This window comes from Sus scrofa, chromosome 15 (genome assembly GCF_000003025.6).
Source record: "Sus scrofa isolate TJ Tabasco breed Duroc chromosome 15, Sscrofa11.1, whole genome shotgun sequence".
In the NCBI taxonomy this organism is placed as follows: domain Eukaryota; kingdom Metazoa; phylum Chordata; class Mammalia; order Artiodactyla; family Suidae; genus Sus; species Sus scrofa.
This window is the reverse complement of record NC_010457.5, coordinates 130604008-130618801: the sequence shown is the minus strand read 5'-3', so window position 1 is coordinate 130618801 and position 14794 is coordinate 130604008. Positions and strand designations below refer to the sequence as shown.

At 42.6% G+C, this 14794-nt stretch overlaps 1 protein-coding gene across 1 annotated transcript in view; it reads left to right on the top strand.

Moving 5' to 3' along the window:
• The window catches only part of DNER (delta/notch like EGF repeat containing), a 339885-nt gene that overhangs the window by 135242 nt on the left and 189849 nt on the right, over nucleotides 1-14794 (top strand). Inside the window, exon 4 of the mRNA XM_021076495.1 lies at nucleotides 747-913. Within this exon, the coding sequence (XP_020932154.1) occupies nucleotides 747-913 (167 nt within the window). The remainder of the gene's footprint in view (nucleotides 1-746; nucleotides 914-14794) is intronic.

Genomic DNA, 14794 nt, shown 5'->3' with positions numbered 1-14794 from the left:
GCTGGGCCCTGGGGCAGCACTCGACCTGGGAAGAGACAGTAAGTAGCTCCTTTTTGCTGATGCCCCAAATGGCAAGGATGGAGCTGCAGCGTTCGAGGCTGAGAGGGAACTGAGGCCAGGGTGGATTAGTCTTCTGTGGCACCTGCTTCTTTGGATTTTATCCTGCAAACAAGAAAAAAAACAGAGGGGGGTCTGAAACCTGGCAAGGGACATACTTTCCCTTACTTTTCAGCACAGTTCCGGAGGTTTGGGGATTATGGCACATTTATGATAAATTCAAGCAGGACCCTGTATTGTTGGATATGGAAAAGAATCATCTCTAAGCCCAACATTGATATTGATAAAAAATTGCTGTCTCAAATGCATGTTATCTATTAGTAATTTTGTGGGGATATATATATGTATATATATATATATATATATTTTTTTTTTTTGGATGGCATTCTTTTTTTTTTTTGAAGTATTGTTGATTTTACAGTGGGTGTTCATTTCTGCTCTGCAGCAAAGTGATGTGGTTATTTGGTGGTATGTTTTTGATCAAGTGGGAGACAGACATGTCTAACTGTGGGAAACAACGACCATGAGTCCACGTCAAGTGGGCACCTGCTGAGAAGATCATTTCATTTCTTTCCCAGTACCTCTGGGCATGTTTGTGTTGTCTTTATTTTTATTTTTAATTTGTTGGTCTGATTCGAAGATGAGTTTGTCTGAAAGGGACTCTCCGTTTCCATCGTTCCTGTTTGCAGAATTCGGCAAGACGCCACCGCCTCGCTGATTTTGCTGTGGAAGGTCACGGCCACGGGATTCCGGCAGTGCTCACTCATAGATGGACGGAGCGTGACCCTCCTCCAGGCTCCCGGGGGCCTGGTCCTCTTGGAGGAGATGCTCGCCTTGGGGCAAAATCACTTCATTGGTGAGTTGTGGAAATCTGGCGTCTGAAACCACATCTGGCCCAACCCCACCACAAGTCTGGTGTTCAGAGATGGTACAGAGGGAATTTTTGCCCAGAGCACCTGAATTCTAGCCATCTGTATCATTCCTCCACCTTAGGTAGGGTTTTGCTTTCTAATCAAAATTGGCCTGTAAGGTAATATTTCCATTCAGTGGCTCAAAATGGGAAAATTGTGAGCTCTGGAATCGAGACTGTATCCCAGTCCTGGCCAAAGCGTCACGGGTATGTGATCTTTGGCATTTAATGCTCCAAATCTCCGTGTCATTTTGGACTCTTCCATCTTCTTTCTCCAGGAATTATGGGCAACTTGAGGCATAGCATATTGCTGTCTCAGAAGAAGCTTGGTTTCCACTTGATTTTGGCCTGACCCGGGACTCTGGGCTCAGCACGTTAGCAAGCCACGTACCGCTTCTGAGCCTCTGACTCAGAATAACTTGGGGGAATCACAGCTCTCTCCGGGGTCCCTCTTGCTCACACCACTCCTCCTCCGTGGGTCATTTCTGAATTTGTTCTTTTTCCTGAGCATGGCTAAGTCTCTAATTTAACCTTCTCTTAACTGCCACGTATCCAGTTAGCTGTTTGCAGATATCTCTCTCTGCCCTGGAGGAGAAATGACCTTCAGAAAACATGGCCCCCCCACTCCTCCCCCTTCCGTTGCCCTCAGGCGCAACCCTTGGGCAGTTTCCAGAGGACTTTCCCAGCATTTAAGATTCTTTTTTTTCTCCTTATTTAAAAAAATTTTTTTTAATTTCTATTGGAATATAGTTGATTGTAAATTCTGCTGTACAGCATAGCGACCCAATCATATATATATCTCATAAATATATATGATAATCACATACATGAATATATGATTTTTCCTATGCTATTGTCCATCATGGTCTATCCCAAGAGACTAGATAGAGTTCCCTGTGCTGTACAGCAGGACCTCATTGCTTATCTACTCTAAATGTAATAGTTTGCATCTCCCAACCGCAAACAGCACCGTCCATCCCACTTCCTCCCCCCTCCCCCTTGGCACTGGTTTAACATTCTGTATCCTGCCAGTTGTCTTCATCCTGGGGGTGGGACTTGTAACTCTAGCCCTCTAGTGTGCTGATAGCATCACCTACTTTATTTGGGCTTTTTTTTTATTTACTTTTTTTACAGTTGGGCTTCATTCTGCCTCAACTGTAAGACAAGCTTGAGGTTAAACTCTCCCCATCCCAGTTCAATGCCCTCAAGTGGCATGCTGCATCCTGCTCTTAATCCCTGGTCCTGCCCAATCATTTATTCCAGCAGTCCTCACCTGGAGGATGAGGGGCTGGGAGGGTAGAGGCAGCACCTGTTTCAGGAGTGTTGGAAAGGTTTAGCGCAAACAGATGTGAAAGTATAAATGACAAATTTTGGTTACTTTCACTATCTTTTTTTGAGGTACCCTACATATTTTGCTAAATTAAACAGAAAACTTAAGATGTATTCTCCAGGGCATGTGTTTGATGCAGATATCATAATGAAGACAAACTGGTAAAATGGAATGCTCAGCTCTGTAGAATTTATGTTGTATTTTATATTGGCTCCTTCTCTGATGATAAAGTCATTTCCCAATCTTTGGAAATCCAGCTTGGGGAGGGGGCAGGGATTTTATTGCGTGGAGAGAAAGTAAGCAGGAATCAGCTTGAGGGAATGGACGTGCTGGGACAAGAGAGGACGGCATTGAACTTGGGACCGTTTTTTGGCTATTAAAATGGATACTAGATTATTAGTTAGAAATTGTGTGATGAAGTCTTGCCAACAGTCAAATCGAGATTTTATTCCCCAGTACAAGTAACTGTTATTTTCTTCCATATCTGTTGTAACAATTTATTTAAATGGAAATAATTTGTGTATTTTGATAAATAGTTTCAATTTTATTTTATAGTAATCTTTAAAGTTTTTCTTTTTAGTAGATTAGCCTGCTCTATGACATTGCAAGAAACTGTATGTGCTGTCACTGTTTTTTAAAATGTCATTGATGTTACCAAAAGATAAACCTTTGAAATGTCATCTTATATTTTATACTACTTTTGGTTGTAGCATAACTGTAACTTTGAACTGATATCAGGGGTAGGGGTGAAGATTAATAGAGAAAGACTTTGCAGTGTTAATAGGGAGTTCCCATTGTGGTGCAGTGGAAACAAATCCAACTAGGATCCATGAGGACTCGGGTTGCATCCCTGGCCTCCTCAGTGGGTTAAGGATCTGGCATTGCTGTGAGCTGTGGTGTAGGTCACAGATGTGGCTTGGATCTGGCATTGCTGTGACTGTGGTGTAGGCCAGCAGCTACAGCTCCGATTTGATCCCTGGCCTGGGATCTTCCATGTGCCGCAGGTACAAACGTAAAAAGAAAAAAAAAATTATTCTTTTGAGATGCAAGAACTTTTATGAACTCCAGCAGAATTTGGGTTCATTTGGCTAACCAAAAATTTCGTGGAAAAGCATGCATTGGTTGGAATGGATTGTTCCTTTGAGGAACAATTAAAAAAATAATTTGTTATATTCATGGCTAAAAGAATTCTTTCTCAAAGATTAAACATTAGGTTATAATGAGATAATGATTTTGATCCTTTATTTTTCTAAACCATTATTTTCCACTTTGAAAATTTGGGATCTGATATCTCTTAACATTTCCGAACTAGAGCTTTCTGTTTTGTGTGGCTTTGTAATGGAGCTCACCATCTTTTAGTGTTATTCTTTTGAAAGGTAGCACACAGTCTTATTTCACAAGCTCCTTGTGAAGGAGAATGGCCAGCTTTCTCACGATGATAAATTGGTGACACCCACACACTGCCTGCTACTTCCTTTCCAAAATATTGTTTATCTTAAAGAAATAGGATTTATCTTTTGTAATCATTGTGGAAGCTCTGTGCTTACTACATTGACATGTGTTTAGCTCTCTTTTTGAGAGTTTGTTATTATTTTTTAAAACACCTTCATAAAATAATTTTTTTTTGGTCTTTTTAGGGCCGCACCCACAGCATATGGAAGTTTCCAGGCTAGGGGTTGAATCAGAGATGTAGCTGCCAGCCTACGCCACAGCCACAGCAACACTGGATCCTTAACTCACCGAGCGAGGTCAGGGATCGAACCTGTGTCCTCATGGATACTAGCTGGGTTCATTACCGCTGAGCCACAGTGGGGACTCCAAATAATTTCTTTTTATAATCCTGGGCTCTGTAGACACGAACACATTTTAGCTAAGAACCAAAAGGTGATTTTGAAGAATACAGTGGCATTCATTCCACGGATGAACAAAGCGATGCCAGTGCAGTTGGGAGAACACTTCATGCTGAAGGGAGAGGAAAGTTCCAGAATTTTGCTTCTGTGTTTAGTTGCTGCTGCTGCTTCTCAGGAGGAAGCCTGAGGTCCTCTTGAGAATCTTTCTTTTCTTCACTGTCCATAGGTTCCACGTACAAAACTGAGGACCCAAGGTATTTTACTATTTCCCGGCAACGGAGCAGAGGGGTTCCTCTGTGTCTTTGAGAGACAGACTTGCTTGCCATCTTGGGCTTTATGCAGATACATATATTGAAAGTTCATTGCCAAGAGCCTAATGTTAATATTCTACACATTCCAGATGATGCTCATGTATTTATCTTCGACCTATTTCAGCACTTGCTGTTTAATTTTTTGCAGTTTGCTTCATTACCGTGGCCTTATGCATATTTACGCCGTTTCGTAGAAAGAAAGAGATGACGTCACATGATACACAACGTGTTGCTCTCCCCCCTGCGCCTCAGGGCACCAGCCTTTCCTCCTGTGCTGTCACCCAGTTTCAGCTCTTCTGCCCTCTTTGTAATCATCCCTTCCCTTTTCCCTAAATATGTCTCTTCCAAATACGTTATTTGCTTTATGCAACGTCTGGGGGCAGAGAATGAAATCGGCCTTGGTTCAGCAGCGTCTGCTCCATGGGAGGCCTCTGAGGTGACCTTAACTCTCTGGACTCCATTCACCCAATAGCGTGGAGTCCCAAGGGGGGGACGCGTCATTGTTCTGGTGGCATTTCCGTGAAATGCAGTGGCGGCTTGCCTGTTGTACGCCCATCATTTTTGGGGTCTTGTTTTACTTGCACTTGCTTGGAGACATTGCCCAGATGGACGGTCTCGGGGTGGGGGCCGAACCAGCCCTCTGGGTTGGGAAGCTGCTGGAGGTGGAAGCCTCGTCGGACTCCTTCTCCAGGCTTTTATTTCCCCTCGTTACCTGCCTTGAGGAATATTTCCCCGCAGTTCTACAACTGGCAATAAACTTTAATTCCGACAAGCACATAAACAGAACCATGGAAAATCCCATCCACTCGTCCAACTGCCTCTCATCTTGGATCTGAACAAATTTGTGTAAACGTAAGGTCCTCAAGGTGTGAATTTTATTTCCCGGATTCCCTGCTTATCTTAAAGAGGCAAAGGAACGACCTACTTGTCTGGGCCGTGAATTTTCAGGTAGTCTTTTAGAATCTTTTAATCAAGTTCTATTTTCTTACTCTTGAACTCTCTCTCTCTCGCTTCCCTTCTGGGTAAACTAGTCCTATGAGCCTTGTCCTTTAAAATGTAAGTTTCCAAAGTAGCTTCACAGGAGTTGGGTGTCTCATCCTGTAAATTTGATGACAAAGGGGATTGGTGCAAAAACATTCCCCAGAGCTAAGGGGCTCCGTGGGGACTCGGTAGTTGGAGGAAGGGTGGTGGCAGCATTCAAAGGGGGAAGAGTTCCAATATTTCTACTGGAAGGAGGGACGGGAGTTTTTTTTTTTAAGGGCCGAACCCGAGGCATATTGAAGTTCACAGGCTAGGAGTTGAATTGGAGCTGCAGCTGCTGGCCTACACCACAGCCCCAGCAACTCAGGATCCGAGCCTCGCCTGTGACCCACACCACAGTTCACAGCAACACCAGATTCTTAACTCACTGCACGAGGCCAGGGATCGAACCCAATCCTCATGGATACATTCGGGTTTGTAACTGGCTGAGCCACAACAGGAATTCCGGATTTTTAAAATTAAAAAAAAAATTTTTTTTTAAATTTTAATTTTTTTTTTTTGTCTTTTTGCTATTTCTTGGGCCGCTCCCGCGGCATATGGAGCTTCCCAGGCTAGGGGTCGAATTGGAGCTGTAGCCACCGGCCTACGCCAGAGCCACAGCAACTCCGGACCTGAGCTGAGTCTGCAACCTACACCACAGCTCACGGCAACGCCGGATCGTTAACCCACTGAGCAAGGGCAGGGATCGAACCCGCAACCTCATGGTTCCTAGTCGGATTCGTTAACCACTGTGCCACGACGGGAATTCCGGATTTTTTTTAAACATCATAGTTTGGTTGGAGAGCTCCCTGAAGCTATGCATAGTGGCCAATATTAATTTTTCTTTGCCTGTGCCTGTTTTTAGCAATTTAGGCATCAGAGCTCTAAAGGGGTATTATTTATCTCAGCCATTTCTTGCTGAATTTTTGTTTCTCGCTCAGGCGTTATTCAGAATCAGGAGATAAATAGGCCAGATGCTCCCCCCCACCCACCTGCCGCCTCCCCATCCTCCAAGCGCCTTGTGACCACTCCTTGGCCACGAGAACCTTGTGGAGCAGCCAGGATCTGGCTCCCTCAAGACTCAGGAAAGGGGTGGAAGACGGGCCAGGTACGGACCAGGACGGGTCAGAAGAAAAGAGTCCCATGATGCGTAAAAGACACTTAGCGTACATTTTCCTCTTGCTTCTTTGAAAAGGCCACTGGGAACTGCAGAACCAAATTGGTAATTCGCCTCTTGGAACCGTGGAGACCTGACGGTCTACCCATCTCTCTTTTATGCACTCTTTAAGTTGTATCTTTCCTGGTCTGATGGCCATTTATTTGTATTTCACTATTTAACAGGATGCATTTTCAGTAAGCCCTTCAGACCTTATAGAATAAGTTAGGCTATAAGGAAATAAGATATTGGAGTTCCCACAGTGGTGCAATGGGTTAAGAATCTGACTGCAGCAGCTGGGTCACCATGGAGGTGCAGGTTTGATCCCTGGCCCAGTGCGGTGGGTTAAAGGATCTGGCATTGCCTGCAGCTTTGGCTTGGATTCAACCCCTGGCCCAGGAATTTCCATATGCTGCGGGTGCAGCTGTAAAAAGCAAAGCAAAGAAAGAATATATTGATTAGGGCACTTAAAATTTCAGAATGTTCTTTGCTAGACCTTGATAATATCTTCATTGATTATGATATTTTTAGGTCCATTAGCGTAGGGATGAGTATTTGCATCCTAGCTCTGAACCAGTAAAACAGGGTTGCTGCCTGACGATTTTCCGGAACCAGCCTTTCATTCTTGTTGTGTCAGAACCTGCCTTCTGCAGACCTGCTTACTTATGTGAAGCCTTCAGTCTCCAGGTCATTCCCCAAAGCCTGCACTATTCTAAGAGCTCTTATTGATGGATCTTACTGTCCAAACCTGGGGCTCTGAGGCCCCTGGCCCCTTGGTTGAACATTGAGCTGGAAACGTCCTTTCTAAGCCCATAAGCATTGAACCTCCTCCAGCTTCCTAGAGTGAAATCTAATTTCCTGGAGGTGTCAGGACCTCCATCCCTGGTCCCCCTTCAGGACTGACACCCTGTCTGGCCACTGTGCTCATGGCAGGCCCCGTCTCTGTCGCCTGGACCCTATGTTCCTAATGCCCACAGCAGTTCTGCCTGGACCACCCCCAGCTCTTGCACGTAGATGCCAGCCCAGAGCGGGCTGTCTTTTCCTGCTTCTAAATCTTGTGGTTTGGATTTGCTGGTCTCCCTTTCCAGATGTCCACCCAGCCCCAGCCCTGCCAGTTTCCCTCTTGTTCCTCTCTCTGTATATAGCTGGCATCGTTTTTACCCCAGCCCTGTCCCCTTTCCCTGCTGTCGGCGCTTTTATAAAATCCTTGCTTTACCAGCCACTTACGTCTCACCAGCCCCTTTGATAATCACGTTTGCAGCCAGCATCACACAACTCAGCATCTGAATGCTCCCTATCCTCTTTGACTTTTTTGTATGTTGATTTTATATCTTTAATTAGACTATCAACTTCTAGAGAGAGGGGCCACGTTGTAGCTCCCTGCGCCATGATGGTCGCATGGTCACTCGAATGATTGAATTTTGTTCATCTGTCACAGGTGTTCTGTCTGCTCAGTAAATGCTGTGTGAAGCCAGTTTCTAGCTGCAAGTGTCAGCCTTACGGATTCTTTGTAAATTTTCACACCCCACCTCTGTGACATTTAACCTTTCCCCTCCCTTTATTACATTAAAAGTATTTTAGAGGATCAAATGAAGAAAAAATAGAAAGAAAGAAACTTCTCCTCATTCTTTTGGGAATACTGCATTTTGCACTTTGTCCTTTAAGATATCTTGCTCTGGGGGCCAAGGGTGAAATAGTCAAAGAAAGTTTGGCTATAGAATCATTAACATCTTCTTTTGCTAAAAGCTTAAGATTTAACAAAGAAAATGCAAATATTTTTCACCTTTTCACAGTCATCTTAAAACTAGAGTTGAATATAGTCTCATGAACTCCTTGTAACAGAGGGAAAAAAACCTTGAGAATGTTCAAATAAGAGGCAATGGCTGGAAGAGAACAGAAGCATGAGTGTAAAGCTGTCTGAAGCAGCATAATTTAGATAAAATTATTCTGGCTCACATTTGCCTAGTTGGGACATTTCTGTTAAATTTAAGTTTTACCTAAATTCAAACCACATTTTGATATTATTAGCAATCAAGGTTATTCTTTTTGATCTTTTTAGTATTGATGATGAGTATTAGAATTTTTATGTTGGAAGTTCCCATTGTGGCTCAACGGTTTACAAATGTGACTAGTATCTATGAGGATGTGGGTTCGATCCCTGGCCTCGATCAGTGGATTAGGGATCTGGCATTGCCATGAGCCAGTAGTATAAGCTGGCAGCTGTAGCTCCGATTTGACCCTAGCCTGGGAACCTCCATATGCCGCGGTAGTGGCCCTAAAAAGCAAAAAAAAAAAAAAAAAAAAAAAATTTGTGTTGTTGGTTACATTTGATCTTCAGTGCTGAGCTTTCTAAATATTGTCATGGTCAGCATCATGTATTTATCGGTACCTGTGAATTGTGGTGATTAACCAGCCATTGACTAAAAAGCAAAAAATCCATTATAACACCCATAGTTCCTAGAGTTTACACCCTCATTTTCATGGGGCCCCATTGAGTGTTGGTTGTCCAGGCTGTGGTGGAATTGGAGCAGGTGAGCAAAGATGAATGAGACATTTCTCTTGCCCTTCAAGACAGTTGTTGGATCAAGCTTCGTCGAAAGATGGATTGCTGGTCTACACAGAATAGATCAGTGGTTGCCAGAGGTGGCAGGTCGGGTGTGGAGGGTGTGTGAAGTGGGTGTGAAGGGTCAAGCCGTACAGACTTCCAGGTATAAGATAAATGAGTCCTAGGGATGTAACATGCAGCGTGGTGACCCTAGTTCATAATACGTATTGCGTATTTGAAAGTTGCTTAGGGGGTCAATCTTAACATTTCTCATCACAAGCAAAAATTCTTTGCAACTTTGTATGATGGATGTTAATTAGACTTACTGTGGGCATCATTCTGCAGTATATACAGATATCGAATCGTTTTGCTGTACTTCTGAAACGGATATGTTACACGTCAATTATACTTCAATAAAAAACAAATAAATAGGAGAGCAAAGAGGCTGCAGGTAACTCAGCTCTCCATGATGTGAGCCGAATGCATTGAGTGGAGAGGTTTGCTTGGTTTTCAGAAGCAAACTCAAGGTTATGTCTTTATACCCATAAATTCTCCCTCTCCTCATTCTGTCTTATTTTCTCTCCCTCTCTCGGGCCTTTATTTAAAAAAATAAAGATATATATATATATTAATTTGGAAACATTAAATAATAAGGAAAGTCTTATTTATTTATTTATATATATATATTTATTTATTTATTTTTAGGGCTGCACCTAAGGCATATGGAAGTTCCCAGGCTAGGGATCGAATCAAGCTTAGCCACTGGCCTACCCCACAGCCACAGCAACACCAGATCCAAGCTGGGTCTGCGACCTACACCACAGCTCACGGCAACCCTGGATCCTTAAGCCACTGATGGAGGCCAGGGGTGGAACCCAAATCCTCATGGATACTGGTTGGGTTCATTTCCGCTGCACCACAATGGGAATTCCTTATCCATACAATTTGATTAAAATATTTTTTAAAGAAGTTTGCCCTGCCTCTTTTACCATGAAATCAGACCTTCCCAGGACTTTGCCAGCTTCCTGTTGCAAACTTTTCTTAGTTTCTGTCAGTGCAGACTTCAACTGAGAAAGTACATTATTAACTGCCTTTTTTACAGCCAACTCTCTGCTCCACCCATAGCATCTCTTCTGTTTCTTCTTTCTAAGGGGAGGGAAGGGAGAGATGGAGGGAGAAGAAGTGGGGGAGAGGTCGAGAGAGGTCGAGAGAGGTCAAGAGAGCACGTGATTGATTATAAGGCTAAATATATAAACCCAATGGAGTATCTTTTTTTCTCACTAAAATGTACTTTTCCAATTTGCCCTCCTTTGGAAGATAAAAGAAGGCTCTATTGTCTATTTCTTATTATAAAAGAAACATTTACAAGAAATAAGAAAACTGAAATGGACTTTGCGTCATTCCTCATTCCTACACTGACAACCAGTGTTTACATTTTGTGATATTTTCTTACAGATAATTTTCTTTGCGTGACAGTGCGTGCATGTACACACACACTGTTTTTTGGAAAGAAGAACACATTCATTTGCTGTCTGCTTATTTGCTTTTTTTTTCCACTTAATGTATCACTGAAATTCTTTTGTGTTGATAAATATAAACACAGTATTGTTTTAATGACTATATAGTGTTCCACTGAACCAATGAACTGTAATTTATTTAATCAGTATGCTATTGTTCAGCAATTATCTCCTTTCTTTTTCCCTTCTTGCGTCTCTTTAGACATAATTTCAAACATCATGATAACTTCATCTTTGTATCTCTTCTGGTGATCTGTTGGGGTTGAATTTCCAGGTATGGAATTTACTGGATCAATGATTTTGAAGGTTTTCATGACAAATTAAAATATATCATCATTTTGTCCTTAACTGCCTTCCAATTTTCATCCAAGATAGCCAGTTTATCTTTGGAACTGTGCCTTGTCCCCCCTTCCATCAGGTTTTGGCCAGATGCTTTTAACTAGATGCGACTTGAAATTGACATATACTTCTTAGCAACATCTTTAACAATCTGAAACATTTAGGGATCTCCTTGAGGAGAAGAGTAGGGTCATTAACAGTTTCCAGAAAAAGGACAGCACCAATCTCTTTAAGCAGAAGATGTTTAAAGTGGCTTCGTTACGATATTGTGTTTATACTTCAAAGTATGGTAAATGTAGTGGTTTCATTTATCACTGAGCTTGCACATGAGAGTAAAAGTAAGGTGACCACAGAAGGGTGGGAAATGAACAGGTGCTTGCTGCTTTCATGGTCCCTATCACGTCATTAGGGTTTAGTGACCTTTCTCCCACTTGATGTTAAGCAAAGAACAAGCACATTCCAGAAGATTATGACCCCAAGTCCATTTCCATTTCCTCTTAAATTATTTTGCCTTCCCAGTTCAGTATCCCGAAAGTAGACAGTTAGGTTTCTTTTATCGTGGACTTTTTATGAGGTCAGAATTATTCCAGGAGAATGGGACAGAGGGTTTTCCAGAAAAGACAAATATTTTGAAAACCTATCAGGGATGTTTTAGAGATGATCATTTAATTTTGACACAAAAGCATCGTAGTCGTAATTGTTTTCCACAAGGATCTTGTGTATAAAACTGCATGCAGCAAGTAAATGGGAAGAAGTAGGACATGTCAGCCGGGGAAAGTTGTGTGGCTTTTGGTGAGAAATATAAGAAGGATCTGCATTTCAAAAAGACACTCTTGCAGTTTCTGTTGTGGCTCAGCAGGTTAAGGATACAACGTTGTCTCTGTGAGAATGTGGGTTCCATCCCTGGCCTTGCTCAGTGGGTTAAGGGTCCAGTGTTGCTGTGAGCCATGGTGTAGGTAACAGATGTGGCTGGGATCCAGTGTTGCCATAGCTGAGGCATAGGTCTCAGCTGCAGCTCCCATTTGACCCCTGGCCTGGAAACGTCCAAATGCCACAGGTGCAGCAGCTAAAAACAAACAAAACAAAATAAAAACAAAAAGACGCTCTTGCTATCTCCTCTCTAGTGTCCTCTCTGACATTTGGGTGTTGAATGCCATGGTATTTTTGGTATTCACATGCATCCTTAAGCACAGTGCTCTCTTGGCTGTCCTGTTTTAATGCTGTGATTGTGTTTGACCTACAAAAGTTATATTTGCTTTGTAGACAAATGGAAAGTCTCCTTAAATAAATACACTGACAGATACTGTTTGGCTACATCACTAGTAACAGCCTCTGGACCATGATTATGTTCAAAACTGGATGGATATCATCTGCTCATCCATTCACAGCCCTGTTTATCGTTAATAACCATTTGTGGTTAGTTACTATGTGTAGGACACTGTGTTCAGGACAGTGGATGCAAAGAAACAGAAGATCCCAGCTCCTGACTTTGAGAGGTTTTAGCTTCCTGGAAGGAAGGACATACTCTATACTCATCATGTAACCCAAATAAATTTTGTTGTCCTGTGGTTCAGTCTTGTTCCAAAAGTCACATTCATATAAACACAGTCCATTAGCCAAAAAATGAATTAAAAACACTTAAAATCCTCATTTAATTTTTGGGAGGGAATATGAACAGGAGTAGGTAAAATATATTTTTCTTGCGCAGCAAAATCTTACCCATCTGATCTCCTCCTCACTGCGCTCTTAGTAGTCTCCATGTGTTTGGCACTTTGTGAAATTCTTTCTCCCACTCTCAACATTTGCTCCCTCAAATCTTAGCCCAACATCCAGCCATCGAGGCTTTTCCTTCCTTTCTTTTCCTGTCATTGCAGCTCTTTATTTGGCCTCCCTGTTGCTTGTTTTTAGTTCTTCTGACTGTTCTGCCCATTACCTAGATTCTTGATTCAAAGAATTTGCCTGGGAACTGACCCAAGGAGTAAGAGTCCTTCCTCATGAGAAGTGGAAGTAAGAGGACGGTTATAAATATCCATATAATAAGTAATTGTTTCTCCTGTTAGATATTAATGATTTTGAGATGCTGTTGCACATAACGTGGTAAATAGGAAGATAAAGGAGTGTATCTTAAATATCAGATAAATTACACAGTCAACATTAGGGCTACATGAATGCAGAATGGAAGTCATCACCACGGGGCCAGAGTCCAAATGAGAGGGAAGGACCTTCAGGATGAGAGGAGTGGTGTCAGCGATGCTGGGGGAGGGAGGATGCATGTCTTTCCAAATAATAGATCAGTTAGGCTGGAGCAGCAGATTTCAATAACTAAACCATGGTAATGAGGGAACAGAGAGGATGCAGAAGCTAGGCTGTGAAGGGGGGTTGCCTCTTGTGCTAAGGGGTTTATATTTAGCTGGTAGGTGGTGGTGGCCACTGTTTTTCAGCAGAAGTACAGGTTGTGACCATGCTGGTGGGATAATATGCTGAGAACAGCGGAGTAGCTTTTGATGGTGAAAATGAAGGGTCAACATCAGCCATCCTGGAAATTTAATCATACAGATCTGCAAGAGAATGATGGCCCTTGGAAACATTTGGTTTGGCCTTGTTTTGTATTTTATGCATCTGACCTTGTTTCACAGAACACATTGTTGAGATGTATAGATGCACACACCCCTACGTCCATCCATCATACTACCTAGATATGCACAGAGGTGCACATAGGTTCATATAAGACACACACTGTTGTGTGTGCCCATACATGGATGCTCATTTGTATATATACACATACACAGATGCACATCTGTACATAGGTTTTCACATTCAGAGAGGCACACATATGACTATTAAAGGACCTGATAGATGGATAACCAGCAGAGGTACAGCTTGGAGTGTGTGAGAGGGAGCATGTAGGGATACATAACACTGAGCAATTAGTTTGGAAAGAAACAGAGTTTTCAGGGTTGGAAACAATGCTGGTATTTATATGGGGAATATAGTACACAATATTCATGAATCAAAACCATCAGCAAATGGATGAATTCATTTTGTATTAGGGTGATAGTGGTATTTTAAGAAGGATTTCCTGGGCTTCTACAAACAAGCCTGATTCCAAAGCTGGAATTTCACACTGAGGAGCCCCGTCTCCCCCTGGGATGCAGGCAGCCCCTCAACCCAGGCAGGGCTACCATTACCATTAGCAGTGGCGCTGGAGAAGTGGAGGCCCATGTGATCTGTTCAATCGTCCTTTCTTTGTTTCAGAAGTGAACAGGTTCCCTTTATTCTGCTTTGTTTTGAACCTCTGCCTTACACACTGTGACTCCTGTTAGATTTTCCTCGTCAAGTCAGGCTGTACAAACATCGTCGGATTGGGATTTTTGAACAGTAAAGGTTATATGAGAGATGGAGCGAATGTTTAATTTGCTGTATTGACTGCTGCAGAAAGAATCGACTCTCAGATAGTATTCCCAGGACTTTTGTAATGACTGAAGCATAAATAAAATCTGTTCTGGGACAGATAAAGGAAACCTTTTTCAGCCCACTGAGCTGATGGTCACGTTGAGCTAAAGAATTTAATTTCAGGAAAGGGCCGATTTGGAACAGGGACAATCTGTAACTTATTCTTTCTTGCTTAGCCCTGAAGCAGGATTGGTGCTATTGTTTGTAGTCTGGAGCAGGGTATGGTTTATAATGAGGCCTTAAATTAGTTTGGGGCTGTGTGTTCATGCAGCTCCTGGCTGAGGATAAAGCCACGTAGCTCTGTGG